The sequence below is a fragment of the Anoplophora glabripennis genome, unplaced genomic scaffold (assembly GCF_000390285.2).
Source record: "Anoplophora glabripennis isolate ALB-LARVAE unplaced genomic scaffold, Agla_2.0 scaffold207, whole genome shotgun sequence".
Classification (NCBI taxonomy): domain Eukaryota; kingdom Metazoa; phylum Arthropoda; class Insecta; order Coleoptera; family Cerambycidae; genus Anoplophora; species Anoplophora glabripennis.
Window position 1 is genome coordinate 9,525 of NW_019416315.1, and position 18,666 is coordinate 28,190.

At 33.9% G+C, this 18,666-nt stretch overlaps 2 protein-coding genes across 3 annotated transcripts; one reads left to right on the forward strand and one right to left on the reverse strand.

The window, feature by feature from the left end:
• Positions 1 to 399: 399 nt before the first annotated feature.
• LOC108908554 lies at positions 400 to 8,860 on the reverse strand. The gene is made up of 15 exons (XM_018712621.2): positions 8,270 to 8,860; positions 7,939 to 8,219; positions 7,603 to 7,879; positions 7,358 to 7,545; positions 7,046 to 7,307; positions 6,813 to 6,991; positions 6,615 to 6,760; positions 6,274 to 6,558; positions 6,108 to 6,222; positions 5,822 to 6,054; positions 5,466 to 5,769; positions 5,159 to 5,406; positions 4,635 to 5,106; positions 2,034 to 2,157; positions 400 to 1,983 (listed from the first exon to the last, which is right to left on the reverse strand). Exons 1-15 carry the CDS (start codon positions 8,478 to 8,480, stop codon positions 1,685 to 1,687), a joined length of 3,624 nt encoding a protein of 1,207 aa, XP_018568137.1. The 5' UTR covers positions 8,481 to 8,860; the 3' UTR covers positions 400 to 1,684.
• Positions 8,861 to 9,129: 269 nt separating this feature from the next.
• LOC108908553 (phosphatidylinositol 5-phosphate 4-kinase type-2 alpha) lies at positions 9,130 to 16,074 on the forward strand. 2 transcript variants are annotated; one of them, XM_018712620.2, is made up of 8 exons: positions 9,130 to 9,534; positions 9,585 to 9,682; positions 9,734 to 9,844; positions 10,435 to 10,573; positions 10,632 to 10,871; positions 10,932 to 11,034; positions 11,577 to 11,768; positions 15,420 to 16,073. In XM_018712620.2, the coding sequence occupies exons 1-8, from the start codon at positions 9,418 to 9,420 to the stop codon at positions 15,653 to 15,655; spliced, it is 1,236 nt and encodes a 411-aa protein (XP_018568136.1). In that variant the 5' UTR covers positions 9,130 to 9,417; the 3' UTR covers positions 15,656 to 16,073. The 2 variants fall into 2 exon arrangements, with proteins under 2 accessions (XP_018568136.1, XP_018568135.1); XM_018712619.2 differs by having other exon boundaries at positions 9,373 to 9,534; positions 11,577 to 11,810; positions 15,420 to 16,074.
• Positions 16,075 to 18,666: the final 2,592 nt, after the last annotated feature.

Sequence of the window (18,666 nt, forward strand, 5' to 3'; positions counted from 1 at the left end):
TGTTAACTGCATCATTTAACCGCGTTAGCAGATTTTTCGCCAAAAAAACTGTCTATAAATGGACCTTAACCTCACTTACGAAATACATCAAAAATGTAGGTCCGACTGATTTCCTAACCTGAATGTTTAGTAGTAGGTCCTTTATTGTATCTTAAGATTATGCTTTAAAATTGATTCCATAAATATGTTTGATTTTCACTTCAGTTCTGATTTAGAAACCTAAATTAATTCAGAATTTTTTTTTATTTGAAAAGAACGCTCTCTTCCCACTGTAGGCATTTTTCTTTATACAGGATTGAAAATAGGTATGTAATTGAAAAGCAAGATATTTCTCCACATTTATTTATATATTACTTTAATATATCAATAAAATTTTAATTTGCATAGAGTAACTATATCAATATAATAAAAATATCTATCAATATATATATTTTAAATTAGTTCACTTATGGTCAAGACCACATAATTGAAATTTAAAAAAATATAAAATTACAAAGATGCTGTGAACTATATAGAATTCTACTGATTCTAACCATAAATAATTGAGCTAAAATTAAGACAATTTTTCAGTTACATGGCCAGACTAGAAGGGAATGTAATTTAAAACATGTCCAACATAACATTTAAAAAATACTAACAAAGGCAATCGTACAACATAAAATTGGCACATATTTAAGGTTATCTTTTTACTAAAAGTCTTAAAACTGTGAATCGAAGAAAATGTAAACAATTAAAACTAAATCTAAATGTTCGTAAAAGCAAATTTGGAGACGTTCAGGAGATTTAAACAAATTAAAATAACTTCATCTTAAAATTAGAATAATTTTTTACTTTGGGTGGCAAAAACACAACCTCAACTCAGCAAATCAGCTCCTAGATATCACACGTCACACGTTTTGGGCATAAATAGGTAACGAAGCTCTTAACAAGCTTTTGCGAAAACAACAAATATTTCCTAAAAATAATGTACAATTTACTAACTATAACTTGCTAATATATATTCAATATAAATCGCTAAAAATACATTTTATATAATCAAATAAATTAACACACCAAAAGCTTTGTGCGACTATATGACTTCTTGGTAGATACTGTGCACGAAAACCTAAAAACCATACGTACTCTGTTACGTTTTGATATGGATACGGGTCTGTTTGATTTTCACTATATCTTTGGTCGTTAAACGAAAAATGTTTCATTAGTGTATCAAAATAAATAAATAAATACCTAACTACTACTTCACAGATCAATTTCCTTTCCTAAATCCCCTTTTTCTAAAAAATCTAGCACCTTCGTCTTTAAAATTTAATAAACGAAAACGAAGTTTCGTTGTGTCCAACAGTAAAAACCATTCGGTAAGTAAAAAATCACACTCATTCTTTAAATTCAGACGCACTCGATGTTTTTGTTGTTTTTATATAAATTAAGTTAAATTTTGCATAAGTTCACAGCGTTTTCGACTTATCTGTACTTCCCCACAAAGTGCGCACTTATTACTCGTATAATAAAGAATGGAAATATTCTTCAAATAAGTCGAAAACTCTGCTGTATATCATATGAATTATAACATGCCAAAAGAAAATAACAGATGGCGCTTGATATTTCTCTTTTATAAAATTGAGTAAATTTTTTCCTTACTAAACGGAGTCGCACAGCCAAAGCAGAGTATCCCTTCCACCGTCCTTTACAGATTGAGAGTGCATAGAAGTTGCTGCCCGGTGGTGGTGATAAGCTTGTTTATTTGGTTGGCGTGCATGGTTTCCTTGCAGATGATGACGTAGGGCTCGTAGTTCTGTATCTCCTTCAGGATGTCCAAATCGTTATCTGTGTAGTCGATAGTATCGCTTTTGCCGGTATCGAGGGTGACGTAGTCATTAGGATTTTCTTTACCGGGAGTGTCCTGGCTGCTGGTGCTGAACCGTTGCGGGAACACTTGGACGAGCTGGTCTAATGTCATGGAAGAAGCCACGTAGGTCAAGATGTCTGGAAACGAAGATGGTTATTTCGGGAACAAAGTGAAAGAATTGATATACCTTTCAGAATTTTTTTGTGGAAGAAGCACACCCTCTTTAACTGTTCGTTTTGAGACAGTCGTAAGATTCTTCTTTGAACGGTCGCTACGAGGAACTTCCACTCGTCTGTTCTGCTAAATCGATCCTAAAGCATTAAATTATATTATTCTCTGTATAAAATTATACAAGGGTTGCAATATTCTATGTATCACTCACTTGCCGATATACAAGGTGATTCACAACTTATGCAAAAAATATTTGGGAATTGATGCGACATGAGAAATGAAATCAATATCTTAAGTATGACATAATTGGCAATACTAATGTTTCCATAAGTTTTTTCCTTATTTTAAAATTTAAAATATGTATATTCATATACAAAAGCCTTAGAGCACCATAGCATTTTTTTATCAAGGAATTTATATGCTCTTTAAAACGCAAGTCAGTATCAAAAATTAAACAGAGATTTTTTTACTGTATTAATGGGTCTATGGGGTGGTTGATCTATATTTAACTGGAAATTTGCATCAATAAATGCTCTTATTGCACGAGAACTAAAACATATAGCATTGCATTTAGCTGCATTTAATTTTAAATTATTTTTAATGAATACTCCTTTAGGGATATCAAATCTGAATTTATTTTACTACAAGTATCGTCGATATTTTTTGGACAAAAAGTAAATGAAAGTTGTGTATCATCGGCATAACAATTCATTTTAGTATATTTCACGCAATTAAACATATCAGCTGTATAAATTAAAAATAGAATTGGTCCGAGAATAGAGCCCTGAGGGACTCCTGAAATAACAGGCAAGGGATTGGAACATTTATCATCAAAAATTACCATTTGACGTCTATTATAGAAATAGGATTTAAAAAAACTAATAGCAGTATTATCAAAACCGTAATATTTTAATTTTGAACAGAGTAAAAGATGATCAAGGGTATCAAATGCCTTTGAATAATCAAGTAAAATTAAAGTTGTAGCATGATGTAATAATGTCATCGGTGATACCTGTTAATAAAGTACTAGTAGTGGTACTATAACCCTTTCGAAAACCTGATTAAAGGTGAGACACGATGCCGTTATACATTACATAACTATATAAATGATTCTGAATAACTTTTTCTAATATTTTAGAGACAGCTGGTATAATTGTAATTGGCCTTAAATCGTTATAATTTTGTGGGTCATATATTTTTTTGCTAATGGCCTAATTATAGACAATTTCCAATCAGTAGGAAAATATCCCGATTCTAAACAACAATTTATTATGTGTAATGTACTTGCTAATCAACGGAATACATAACTGCAACATTTTAGCAGAAATATTATCAGCACCGTAAGCATTAGATTTTAATTTTAATATCAACAAGTTTATATCAGTTATTGTTGCTAATTTAAAGCTAAAATTTATATCGCCCTTAAAGTAGTTTGTATGGTACCAATTTGATAAATTGGTGCAATTATTAGATTGGCTAAATACGGAGGCAAAATTGTTGTTTACCTCATTAGTGAGGAACATCGATAACACGTTTAAATATTCTGAATATTTAAACTTCTTAGAGCATTCCATAGTTTTTTAGTGTTATTTTAATTCTGTATAAAATTTAAATAAGCTGCTTTTTCACAGCGAATCGAATTAATAGTAAATTTACGTTGTTCTATGGAAAATGAATTAGAAACGTATTTTTATTTAAATATTGGTAGTACAGAACAACATCAACGATAAAAAATATATGAAACAACAAACGAATATATTATAATGTTAATATTAAAATAAAGTAAGCCAGCATAAACAAATGTAATTGTAACGAAAAAATTAACATTTTCTATGTATATTGAGATATCACGAAATATTACTTTGAAGTGAAATAAGACCTAAGCGCCACAAGGGCATTTAAGGACTTAACTTAAGTTTTGATCGAAGTTTTGTATAAAAAGATCTGGCCAATGAAAATGCCATCTCCGATTCGAGATTCTGACCACGACAAAAACCATTCTCAAAAAGTGTCATTTCCCTTCTAAAATTATTTTAGTCAATGCATTTGCTTTTGTTGCTGATGACAGTGGTATTATACTTGTAGACATTGCGTTTTCGGGACTTTTGAGGTCTGGAGATCTTTTCTGTGATTCCGGGACCAATTATTTTGGTAAAATCTCGGGATTGGATACCCTAGTGTCCACTGTTTCCTTTATCAATGTTTGCCGCCGCCCAGCTTTATAGATTTTAGTTTTCAATTGAAGCATGCATTATTCAGTGTAGGTGAAAAAAATTTGCTTTAGGATGTTTTACATAACCGCTCTAATTTTAAATGCTAATGTCTATTTTGTACCTTGAAAAACAGATAAATGTGTTTTTGTTTGATTCGCTGTCTAAAAATCCAAAGTTTAACTACTGCTCTTAAGCAAATGTATTTTTTTTTCTGCAGATGACTATAACGTCAATTCTTATTTTATTATCAAGGCAAAGGCACTCTAACGGCTAAATGAAAGGTTAAATGAAATTGTCTTACAATGACTCCTAAAAACTCATGGTAGTTCCATGTGCATAGAATATTGGGACACTATATAAAAATGACATGGCGTAATCTATTTTGATATGAAACAAATACCAACCTTTCCGAACTGTAGTAGACACTGAGGACAGGCATCTATCAAAAGCAAAACGGCATCGTTGGTCCCCATAGTGATCGACTGCAGACTTTCGTTCCCTCTCAACCCCTCGTTTACGGACAAAAACCCGTTTACTTCGGCAATAACCTGTTTCGGGATCACCTGGCTGCATAAAAGGGCCTGTAACTTCTTCAGGATCAAATCTGCTTCTTCGTTTGGCTGATGAACCTCCTTCAAGGGGTAGTTTTCGATGCAGGCCTGATACAGTTTCGAAAGTATCTCTATTTGGAAGGGGGGCATCCTGTCCAGATACTCGTAACGGAAATTTGAAAACAAGTACGATCCGACAGGTTTCTTGATCTGTTCCTCAAAATACGTTTTATTTATCTGATTGTAACCTAGTTTTTCTTGTTCTTTGTCTTTTCCTATGTCGTCGTTTTCGTCCTCCAGGAACTTGTCAGTTTTCTTATTCGAACTGGAAAAAAACTACATAAATCCAATACAATTTATAAAACGAACATCCTTACTCGCCATTTTTTCCTTCCTTCTGGTTTTGCTGCTCTTTCAACTGAAGTATCTGCAACTGAGAAAGGTAGGATCGCACCAACAACTTCATGGCTTCACTGGCGCCTCGTTCGTAGATTATTTTGGTCAAATCGATGTTTTCTGGCTTGGAGAAGTACTGTTCGAAGTACATTTCCAGAGTTTTCTGCAAAACCAGGCTTGCCAAGTTGCTGTCGTTGCCTATACTCGACGGCAAGTACTCCAAAAAGACCTGAGGAATGAAAAATAAAAGAAATATGATAAAATTAAGAATTAGTTTCCCACTTTTACCTTTATGATTTTGTTGAGGTTAATTACTTTCTTGTCCATGATGAGACTGACAAAGAGGAACGATAGGAGCTCGGGGCAAACACTTATCAACAAGACGGTTAGTTCGGAAAATGTTGTGACACCTTTGTTCTTGTTTTGCAGAGAATAGGTGGTCTCGAAGAGCAATTCGCAATTTTCCAGCAGCAAACTGCACAAGCTGTCTTTAGTAATTTTCTCCAGGTATTCCTGAGCGCTGTTCATATTACACTTTTGAATACACAAAATCGTCAACGCCAGATATTTCTCTGCTGGTTTGGAGAACGTACTGCAAACGAAAAACATGAATTGTAGAAATGATATTCAAGTAATACACTTACTCTGAGATTTTCTCTGTTAAAATACAGATGAGTTTGTCTGTCGAGTATTCCCGGATTATTTTGCTTTTCAGTATTAAGTTCGGCAGATCTTCGTACCCGTGATTCTCTAGTAAATCCAGAATAGAATCGGAAAAATTCTGCTTTGAGCTCGACCCGAAAAACTTGTCTACGTCCATACCGGATTTCATTTCCAAAAGTGTTTTCTTCAGATAGTAGATCAAACCCCTGGTATTCTGAACAAAAGAGAGATTAAACGGGTTCACATCAGGATACAGATATGTTTTACCTGGTTGTTCGACTGTTCCTGAACTTTTTTTACCCTTTTCAGAACTTCAAAAGGCATTACTCTTGCCATTTTATAATAAGGAATAGCCAGACGGTACTCGTCTTCATTGTAACACCTACAGATATCACATATAAGTTTTCCACTACGAAGATGAATCTTAACTTACATTATATAGTGGTCGCCTAGGAGTGCGCAGGATGTCCTGTATGTCTCTATCACATCCTCATTATTACGTTTCGCTTGAATTATAAGTTTAACGTTATCGTCGGTCATCGTCCACTTCTTCAGAAGTAGCGCCATGCGGAGCACCATGTGGGCCTCGCTTAACAAATGACAATACGTCAAAGCGGAAGTAAAGCGATGCACGTTGGCCACAATAGAAATATCGTTGAAGACCGTCTTAGGCGAGGGCAGTTCCAAGTTGTATAACGTGAAGAACGACGCATTGGAACTACGCAAAACTTGAAAATTTATATAAAATCACAGCTTAAAGTGCGATTAACGTACCTGCTGTTTGAACTGACAGAGTGAGTAGGTGAAGTTTCTGAATTAGCCAACAAAACTAAATAGTTTTCCGCTATTAACAGTTGCTCCACTCCGAGGAACGGCCTTAAGCCCACTAGACATATGGAATCACTTATCGGAGGACAAGCCTTAAAACGAAATGATTATAATAGCACGTCATGCGTTAGCATGGTGATTTACCAAATTCACGTTATCCACAATTTCAAAGTTGCGGCACAACTGATGCCCGATTCTCAGAGTGTACGATTCTAAACCGGTTTCAGTCAGTGCATGCAAAAAGTAATCCTCCATAACCAATTTGAAAACGGGTGCCGTGAAGGGGTATATCGCAATGCAGTTGTCTTTGTCAACACCTGGATCTGAAACAGTAAGTGATAAAATTAAATTTAACTGTAATACCGTTCGTATTTTACCTCTATCATCGAAGTAATACAAATATCCTTCCTGTTGAGTAGCAATGACACAGGCCACGCTATTTAAGCATTTCCTATAGTCGCTCCTTAAGAATCTATTATCACATTCGACCGCCAATTTGTTCAGGTTCTGATCGATATACAACGGTTTCAGTATCATGCTCTTAAATTCTTCCGCTACTTGCCTTTGAGCATTTTCTATCATAATCGGAACCAGTTTGAGTTGTATTAGATTCTGGATTGTATAAATTTGCGTTTTGTTCTGAAAAATATGATATTTTACGACCATTTTGATATTTTTTTGGCACTTACATCTACTGTAGTGGCAGACCGAATCGTAGCTACCATCTCCTTGTCACTGAACGTAAACGGGCTGTTTTTATGAACCATACTGTTCTCTTTCACTATCGTTGGCAGATTAACCGTTATTTTTTCCTTGGTTGTATTCAACATTTCATCACGCAATAATTTTTTGTAGTCTATAGGCCCACTACCTGAATCTAAATAATGAAATAATGTTTTTAATTTAAATTTTGTATAACATTCAAAACACTTACAAATAAAATTAAATTCATTGTCGTTATTTGTACTAGATTCATTGGTGGATTCCCTGGAGTTAAACTGTGAAATCTTAAATAAATGCATGCTGTCTCTGTTGATACATGCTATATAATTCTCGCACAATGCTACTTGTGTAGGATTAAACGATACTTCGATCATAAGGGGTAACTCTTCAAAGTCGATGAACTTCAATTTGGAAATATCGTGGGTCCTCACTTGGAATGCGTACAAGTTTATGATTTTCTTCGCTAATATCAACAGATTACCAGAAATCTAAAAAGATGCTGCATCGTTGCACTTTCTACAATAAAATCATAAACATTTTCAAGTACCTGACAGCATTCTATAAGATTCGGATTTCTCTTAATGGGAATTTCGATCATCTCTAAACTGCCCAATTCGGATTGGTTAGTTGTCGGAGTAACACGTCCAGCGATTCTAGCACGCATGGGTTGAACCATACCACACTCAGAGGATCCTAGGCTAATGCCGCTACTAGTCATTTTCGATTGCTGTAGTGTTGCTATACTATCCCAATTAATATAAACCCTTACAAAATTAGTTTCTTTGTTCTGACGATTGAATTTTGTCTCTAAAGTAGCGACATAGTCACCTAAAAAGCATAGAGTGAGAACAAAAAAGCAGGATGTTGTAGAGATTTACCATTTAAGCAGTGCACTATTTGTATGACTTCGTCTACAGTTGGAAACGAAAACAGCACATCTGATTCATTGCTTAAATCTCTCACTTCGACACAGTTGCTTGTTAAAGCTAAAAGCAATCTGTTTGGGGGTGCTACAGTACAGGCAGTGGGCTGCTCCACAGTTTGCACATTTTGGCTGGCAAAATGATGCACTGAGATCACACGAACCATTATATCAAGTTATTCAATGTACATTTAATATACCATTTACTTTGTGGTGTGGCACACGAATTCATTAATTAGTTATATTACCAGGTATTAAGCGCATTTTAAGGGTGTGTTGCCCTAGATATCTGAAGGGTTTGTTTAAAAATAGGAAGGTCCAAACAAAATTATTGATTTCAAGAGATGTGTTAACCTAATTTGTAAAACCGCATCAAAAGAGTAACTAATCAGTGTCTTTTTAAGTCTGACAGCACATAAACATTGGTTATTTGACAATTAATACGAATATTTTAGTTTTTAGATAAATGAACTTTTCAACTATTTTTTTTTCAGAAAAATAGATCCCCAATATTTATTTTCGCTGACACTGATGTTTATTACTTGACTCTTTGACTTCTTGACACTATTGACAAATGACTAGTGTCATTCTTTTCAAAATAATTTTGTTTATTTCTGTCATGTGGCGGCATCTGATGATGATTTTCTAAATTTAACTGTGGAGAACTTTTGACCTACTGGTAAGTACACCTACTTGTCGCTAGGGGGATTAATACGTAATTTTCTCCGTATTTATCCATTTACCTGTAAATCATTTATCCCACTTCTTATTAAAGTAAGGTGACCCTAATTTTAATTGTTTAAAATTAGAAGAGTTCGCACAACAGCGTCGCGATAATAGTTTGTTAAAAATACAGTTTATTATTCGTTCGTTTCCGTCACTGGTCGATGTTGCCCGATAAGTAATCAATGAAGGTGTGTGTCTTCACAATTTACATTTGATATGATCCTTTGAGGAATTAATTAGTGCGTTTTTAAACGGTTTGGTAAATAGTCGTAATACAGAAAATACGATAACGATCTCGAGACGAACTTAAAAGAAATATGGTAAACATCTTATAGGAACGAACGTAATTCCTATAGTGCAAAAAAATTAACTGTCAAAATGAGCAGTTCTTCCAAGTTAAAAAAGAAACACTTCCGTGTGAAGCACCAGAAAGTGAAGCTATTCAGGGCCAACGAGCCCTTCTTGTCTGTTTTCATGTGGGGCATCAACCACACTGTAAGTACTGTTACCAATTTTCAACATAAAGTTTAGAGAATATTTTGCAGATAAATGAACTGATGCACGTTACAATACCGGTGATGCTGCTGCCGGATGACTTTAGGGCCTATTCGAAAATAAAAATTGACAACCATCTCTTCAACAAGTAAGTGACTTGACAAAATAGTGGTACCGATTGTGATGTTTTATTTTGTAGGGAGAATATGCCTTCTCATTTCAAAGTGAAGGAATACTGCCCTATGGTCTTTAGGAATATCAGAGAACGCTTTGGAATCGATGATCTCGACTATAAAGAGTCGTTGACAAGGTAAGGAAACAACCGTGGTTTTTTTGTAATTGTCCACACCTTTCCCGTGAGCTAGTTAGTAATTATGAATATTTTTTATGGTGCTGGAATAATTTAGAATAAATTATAAAGTGATATAAATCCGATTTAATATGGTAGTAAAACAATTGTTTTTATGCAGTGGGTAAATCGTTTAAAAATAGTATCGGTAAACCTAGGGTAAAGTTAAGTATGTGAGTCATGCTTTTTCTAATTAAAAATTACAACACAATGCACTGTGCTATATAAATTATAGTTGATGTGATATATTTAATGAAAACTGATAAGATTTTATTTACTTTGTAAATTTAACGGAAGAATGCTTTCTCAAGTGTTTAAGTACTTAATATTTATGTTTGCAATTTTTTGATATCTATCGCAAATAGATGGATTATGTGCTTATGAATAACCTGCTCGAGTAGTATTTCCATACAAATGTTTATTATTAGATCTGCACTCATAAAAACTGTGTTTTTAATGAAGGAAATTGCAAAACATTGCACTTTTAGTTTGCGACGGAAATCTTTTTTACAAGAACTAATATAAAAATAACAAAATTGACACATTTTTAGGTCCCAGCCTTTACCCGATGATTCTTCTGGCAAAAGTGGAGCTAAGTTCTACTTAAGCTATGACAGAATATTCATAATCAAGACTCTTACCTCAGAGGAAGTAGAGAGGATGCACTCGTTCTTAAAACACTATCACCCGGTAATATTCCTTCGATTTTTTAACGAGAAGGGCGTTGTTAACTTGTACATGTTTCCAGTACATTGTGGAGAGACACGGCAAGACCCTCCTCCCCCAGTATCTCGGCATGTACCGGCTGACTGTCGACAATGTCGAACACTACATTTGCGTCATGAGGAATGTTTTCTCGAATCACCTTAGCACGCACAGGAAGTTTGATCTGAAAGGCTCCACCGTCGATAGGGAAGCCTCCGAGAAAGAAAGGGAAAAGGAGCTGCCCACTTTGAAGGATAACGATTTCGTAAACGAACAAATGAAGGTCCGTGAAACGATATTTAAGCAGTTTTACAAAATTTTCAATGTTTTTTTTTTTGCACAGGTTTACATTGGAGAGGAAGCAAAGCAAAAACTCATGGAAACTTTGACGGCTGACGTCGACTTTCTGACAAAACTGCACTTGATGGATTACAGCCTGCTGTTAGGTAAGTTTTTAACTACTGCCAACCTAAGAAAGTTTTACAGAGCCTGCTGTGTGTGATCATAAGCCGTGAAACGGTTGTTATTCATTTGTTTTTGTTTCCAGACACTCCTGCAGTGCCGTCTAGGAGGGTCGAGGGCTATTTCAGGCACAAAATAAGAGCAATCATACATTTTTGAGTCTGTTGGGGTGTATTTTGTTTTTTTTTTTTTGTCGGAGAGGAATTAAGTATCTTTTTTTGAGCGTGTCTTATGGCATTGTAACCCAAACAGCTAAATGTGATTCAAGAAGGGATTTTTTTTGTGACAGTTTGGAATTAACTGAATTTCTTGGCTGACGTTTTATCTGCGCTTATAAATATTTACGCTACATATATTTAAGATAATAGATAAGAATGTACTATAAGGATTTTCTTATCGATTATTTTAAATAAACGAAAGATTATCCAAAATGATTGGAATACTTTGTTTTCGTTTATAACCTCCCCCTCCCAAAACAGATTTACAGATTTATCGAAGCGATCTACCAAACATCTTTTGTTTGTAGGCATCCACGAAGTGGAGAGGGGCGAGCAGGAGATGCAGCGGGAACGCGAACTGGAAGCTGAGAACCCTCAAGACTCCGACGAGAGCGAGTCCGGTTCCGGCCTGGAGAACAGGACGTTGGGGTTCAACACGCCTCCGGACTCGCCCAACGCAGTGGCGCAGTTCCTGCGAGAGCACAGCCTACAATATGAAGGTAAATTTAGCACAATTTGCCAGTTTGTAGATTTAGTGACAGGTGAGCTCCATTAGAATACAGATAGTTTGTGTTTAGGGAAGCTTCGCAGGCCAATCGGGTGATCGTTTTCACTGAATGTGCTTTACAGGTCATTAATGCTAGTCCGACTGCTTCGGGGCCTATAAACTGGGCCTTGAAGCGCACCGCAAAAATTTGTAGCTGGTTTTGTTCTGTTTTGTGACTAAAAATTAGTTTTTCTGCTTTGCAGGGTGTTTTATCAAATTTTTACCAAAACAATTCCCAGATATTTCCTTTGCAGGTTTATTAATTGTGAATTCAAAATTTTCGACCACATTTTTTTTTTTTGATCGACCACAAGTTTTTTGTCACTAAATGGGAGACATTTTTATTTATGGATTTTAAAAAACAAATTCTAGTAACTTGTCTGAATACCAAATAAGTGTAAACTCTACGGAATTTTTGGTTTACGTTCAGTCAAAATTTAATCCGATTTTTGAAAAATATGTGAATATTTGAGTAATAACAGAGAAAATATTGTTTTACCTGGTCAAATTATTAGGAATTTCTGGGAAAAAATTTTTAACTGCATTTACAGGATGACTTTAGAGCTCTTTCACATTATCTGTTTTTTTAACGGATCGGTAAACTGACAGACCGGAGAAATTATCAGATACTGTAGAAACAGACTGAGTTGTATTTGAGCATTCACACTTATTGACGTCCGTAAAAAAATTGGTGCAATACCGGTGCACTAACGGATAGGTTTCTAGTCGTTCGTTACCGGACCGACGAAAACAACGGATTGTTTATTAAAAACACATGAAGGCTAATGGACTTGTTCAGACTTGCCCGTATTACTTTGTTCCGATAGGAAATTTATATGCAATTTGCTACAGCCGTTCAATTCAGTGTTGTTCCTGTCAGTACAAATGTACTGAAATCGCCGAATTGCTTTCCTCATCAGCGTATTTTGTCGAGCTATGTATGGCTCCATTCGTTGCAATAAATCCTCAAATGTTGAAATTGTCATCCGGAAGTTATTGAAAAATTTTTGTCCATTGGCCAATAAACAAGGATATAAGGTATTGAAAGCGCCCACTTCATTCCTTTGCAAATTTATTGGATGCACCCAAAATCTTCTGGGGCGACACTTCTTGCGCCTTTATCGACGGTAAATCACATGATTATTAATTTCTTGCGTTCTTCTTTCATAGTGTAGTCGACTGCTCACTACAACTGTTCAACTAGATCTAAACAAATTTACTGCAAACGTATGAATGCTTATACCTTGCGCGACCGGCAATTTCACCTGTCCGTCTGTTTACCGGTCCGTTAAAAAAAACGGATAATGTGAAAGAGCTCTTATTTAGTAACGAAAACTTTATTTCACTCAAAATAAATGTATGATGATAAAGTTTGGATGATAATGTACATATTTAATTTTACCAATTAGTAATTACAGGGTGTCCCGAAATTAGGGGGCAATATTTCTACAGGGTGTTCTATGTCGAAAAATATTACTTTTTCTTTATATAAATGTGAATCCAAATATTCTTCCTAAGGAAGTTATAGTCACTTAAAGGGGTCAATTTGATTATGGTTTTTTCTAAATAACTCCGAAACCAGTTGAGATAAATTTATAAAATTTGGTAGCTAACTTAACTCTTACGTGCTCAGTCCGCTACTAAAACGAAATTTACAAATTTTAATCTCATACGTTCCAACACAGGAGGAGGGGGTAAAATTTATCATAACTTTTTTTATGCGTCGATTTTTTTGACTGAAAAGTATGAAATTTCATAGTTCATGGTTCATATTGGTAGAATGTTCCATTTTTGTGTAACATTTGTTTAAAATTAATGTTACATGTGGGAATCGAAATTTGCAATATTTTTTATCTTCGCAGGTTTTGAATAGCAAATATGCGTTTGGCATCATTTGCATTGACAGTTCAGTTACTTACTCTTTGTGAATTGTTATCAGTTGAAAATATTATACGAATGTAGAGCTAGCAGATATTATTAATACCCATTTCCCGTCAGACGAAAATCCACGAGCAATACGGCGCACAAATTTCCAAAATAGATTTGCAATAAATGTGTGGACAGGGACGGGGGACCAGCCACTTGGACCAATTCAGTTTCCCGTTTGTCTGAATGCAGAAGGATACTTAAACTTTCTGCAAAATGATGTAAGAGAACTATTGGATGATACACCGTTAAACGGACGCTTAACATTACACTATCAAGATGGGGCACCACCTCACTTTACCCATAATCTCATAAATTGGTTAAACAATAATTTTCCTGGCAGGTAGATAGGTAGAGGTGGACCCATTCCATGGCCACCTCGGTGTCTAGACCTAAATCCTCTCGATTACTTTCTGTGGGGTAGGATGAAGGCTGTAGTTTATGCTACAGAAATAAATCCTTTGGAAGAATTACAATAGAGGATTCATTTATTTGGCAGCAAATCAAATAAGACAAAATAATTTTGAATTTTTGAGTTCTCGGGCAATTCGACGTCGAGCTGAAAAATGTATTCAGCAAAATGGAAATATGTGAGCATTTGCTATAAAAATTACTATTGAGATAAAGATAAGTTTTATTAGTAGTGTGGTTTTCAATTATTTTTATTAGTTTATTGTATTTAATAATTTCTAATTTCAATTGTTTTTTTTTTACTTTGTCAAACAATAATTTACTAAAAATAATAAATTTCTATGAAAATAACAATTCACAAAAAGTAAATAACTGAAATGTCAATGCAATAACATCAAACGCATTTTTGTTATTCAAAATCTGTGACGATAAAAAATATTGACAATTTCGATCCTCGGAGATTAAGACATGTAACATTATTTTTAAACGGATTTTACACAAAAATTGAACATTCTACTAATATGAACCAAGGGTACCTATTTTTCATAAAAAACTATGAAATTTCATACTTATCAGTCAAAAGTTAAAAAAGTCAATGCATAAAAAAGTTAAGGTAAATTTTGTTTTAGTAGCGGACTGAGCACATAAAGAGTTAAGCTAGTTACCAAATTTTATAAATTTATCTCGACTGGTTTCGGAGTTATTTAGAAAAAAACCATCATCAGAGTAGTCCCTTTAAGTGGTTATAACTTCCTTAGGAAGAATTTTTGGACCCACTTTTATATAAATAAAAAGTAATCTTTTTCGACACAGAAATATTGCCCCCTAATTTCGGGAAACCCTGTATGTGAACTTAGATTTAAACTGATTTAATTAATTTAATTAACCAACAAACATACGACGCATCAAGACGAATCAAAGTGCCTCAGTAATAAATTTACTTTTCAGAAACGTAACATTCAGTAGCAGCATCCCGTAAATAAAGACAGAATACTATTGGAATTTTAATAATTCCATGAAACGTCCTTGATATTTCCCTATCATTTCCGAATCTATAAATTTTTCCGATAATTCCTAGTCTTCCAGATTGGTATACACCCTGGCTTTATTATTATAACAAATATTATGAAATCTTTACATGCTAAGTGCATTTAAGAAACCAGAATAGACTCTTGCAAAATGTGATTGTGTCGAGCATTATTGGCAAGTTCGTTTGAACCCACGTTTAAAAAAATTGTGTACAACTCGTGGTGATCTCTCTTTCCAGGGGGCATCATCCCGGAGCTGGACATATACGCGATCCCGAGCTGCGATCACGCACCCGTCAAGGAGATCTACTTCATAGCCATCATAGACGTCCTGACGCACTACGGGGTGAAAAAGCAGGCCGCCAAGGCGGCGAAGACCGTCAAGTACGGCTCGAACGTAGACGGCATAAGTACCTGCGACCCGGAGCAGTACGCGAGGCGGTTCCTGGATTTCATGTCGAAGGCGATCGAGTAGAGCGTCGGAGACGGCAGCGACTGGCCATTTAATTTAGTTTGTGTGGACGGGGTGTTTTTTCGTGTGTTCTTTGGGGCGACGCAGCTATTTACCTTTTAAGGCGAGTCCAGCGGAGGGTTGGTAGTTTGCTGAATATTTTTGCGGACCGTATTTTTCTAGTCGGCAAAGTAGGTAGTTGTTATTCGATTTAGGAAGCCAGCGGAAGGCAGGGCAGTCCGGGTTCGAAACTCCCCTCGAGGGCAGTTCGGGAAATATTCAGCAAAGTGCTTTAAATTTCGTGTATTTTATTCAGAGTATTCTAAATGTCCCTTTATTTAATAAAAATAAGTTAGTTAATCAGAATCATTTTATTACTGTATATAATCCTAACAAGTTTTTAGATATGTATATAAGAATAATTGTGATGTATTTTATATTTAAGTTTTTTTATCATTATTTTTAGATCTATACATATTCTGTACGTTATTTCCTTTATTTTTTGTTACATTAACGTTCATTTATATAAATGTGTTTCAAATACAAAGAATTTTTTCATTTTACATTTCAGGTTAACGATTTTCCTTTCCTATTTTTATTTCGTTTTCATCTTTTATAAATGTTAAACAAAATGAGGGTAAAACATTGATGGTGCGAAAAATTTATGTGTATCGTATAAAACATTAGTGTTCTTTCAGTTTTTTAGGTAAAATTGTTACAATTCCCTGTTCTTAAAGAGTTTTTGCTGGAATAAACCGCACTTTCGAAGGCAAAAGTAAAACAGTATTTGTCTTTTAAAAGCGTTAAGATCGTTTCTTGGGATGTAATCATTCGAAAAAGTCTTCCGATAGGATTTACATGAAAATTGTATCTAAAGTCAAATTTTTTCCTCAAATAAATATAATTTTGCATACAGTCCAAGTAAAGGAAACCATCTTAACCAACTTCAAACTAGTCTAGCTTTGAAATTTTAATCTATAGTTGTAAGAGTAATGGACAAACGAATACTTTCGTGCAGTCGTCGACAAGACACGGAAGTCTTCGTGGGATATTTAAACCATTTTTTTGTACTTTTTATATAAATTTTCTACCGTTTTAAAGGTCGATAAACCAATTTTGAGTTATGCATGGCAGTTACGCGAAAATATTTAAACAGATGGTCTTGGTTTACGAGGTTTTCATCAGAAAGTGTGTTCAGGAGCGGTTTTTAATCAATTTCATGCCTGTTTTTACAGAAAAAATTGAGTAAGCAAATAAGAGAACGAAAATAGAAAAAAATTTACAAAGAACCGATGGGAAATTGTAAATTATGCTATAGAAATAAAATAATCTAGCTCAGTCAATTCACTGTGTGGGCAAATACAATTTCAGTTTCACTGGTGCACGTTCGTCCGAAACACTTTCTGCGACAACCTTTAAAAAAGTACTTGGCATTACATTTTCGAAGCTGTCTCCGTCTTCAAAAATGTAGCCAGTGATCGCTTAGCAAATAAAAGGGTAATGCTATTTGATATTCACTTCACCTCTCACTTTGTTTTTATGACAGTTCGCTACAAACTTATCGAAAAAGAACTATACTTGTTTGATTTTTTATGATAAATAAAGCTTCTATAGGTTACATACATGTTTCTTTAAATAACCCTAAATGCCTATACCGTAGTTTTTATATTATCAATGTGTTTCATATGGATTCTAGATGGCGCTATTAGTCTTGCTGTGTTCATTTTATAGGCGAGCGGTTCACTCCTATAAAAAAGGCATGAACCAACTAAATTTTTAAAACAAAAACCTACAGCATGAAACTTTTTTTATTTTATAAATTGTATATTTCTGATAATTTACATATTTTTTTATATATTTCGGCGTGGTCAGTCAATTGTTATAAACAAAAAAGTTGTAAAAAAAATTACTCCGAATGGCTTTAAAATTTTTAATTGTAAAATGGACCATAATAAACACTTTTGATTTTAATTCTAAAAAAAGCATAATAATCGGCAGATTTTCTACTTTAAGATATATTTTTTTGTTATGGGTCAATCAATTTATTGAGTCTAAAGCGAGTAAAAAAAGACTTACAGAAAATTATGATAACACTTCAAATTAATTTTTTTTTTTTACAATATCTTGGATTAGATTATATTTACAATAAACATTATGATTTTTTTTTAATCGATATATGTTAACAGTACAAATGTTCAAAAGATCATTTTGTTTGGTTTTGTAGCGGGAGTAAGGTTTTTGCAAGTTGAAAGTTATACCAAAACTAAACTAAATAAGCTTTTTAAATCGTAAAATTAACCTAATAATAATTGACCTAGCGGTTTCGAAAAATAAAAAAGTTATTGGATAATTTATTGTATAAGATAATTATTTTATTTTTATTCTGCAAAAATATTAGAGCAATAAAATTATATTAATTTCTTCTTTATTTAATTTTTAAATGATAGGTTTTTCGTTTTGAAATAAGCGTTTCATTATCATGATTTTCTTTAAGACTGTTTTTTTACTCGCTTTAGATTTTCAATAAAATAATTGACCTATACCAAAAAAATATATCTTAAAGTAGAAGATCTGCCAATTATTATACTCTTACTATTATATTAGAATTAAACTCTGTTCAGTAGTTTTTGAGAAAAAAATTCCGAAAGTTTGTCGATTTCGTCACTTTTTTCGCATTAAATTGTAAATATCTCGGAAACGTATAAAGTATTTTTCGAATTTTTGTAAAAGAACAAAAAAGTGTTTCATTTTGATCCATTTTACATTAAAAAACTGTTTTTAAAGCCATTCGACGAGTAATTTCTTTTTTACAACTTTTTTGTTTATAACAATTGACTGACCACGCCCAAAAATATAAAAAATATATGTAAATTATCAGAAAAATACACTTTATAAAATAAAAAAGTTTCATGCTGTAGGTTTTTGTTTAAAAAATGTAGCAGTTACCTTCATTTAGGAGCATCTTTTTAGGGGTGAGCCGCTCGCCTATTACGAAATCAGATGAAAAACACGTACGATTGGAAAATTATTTATTT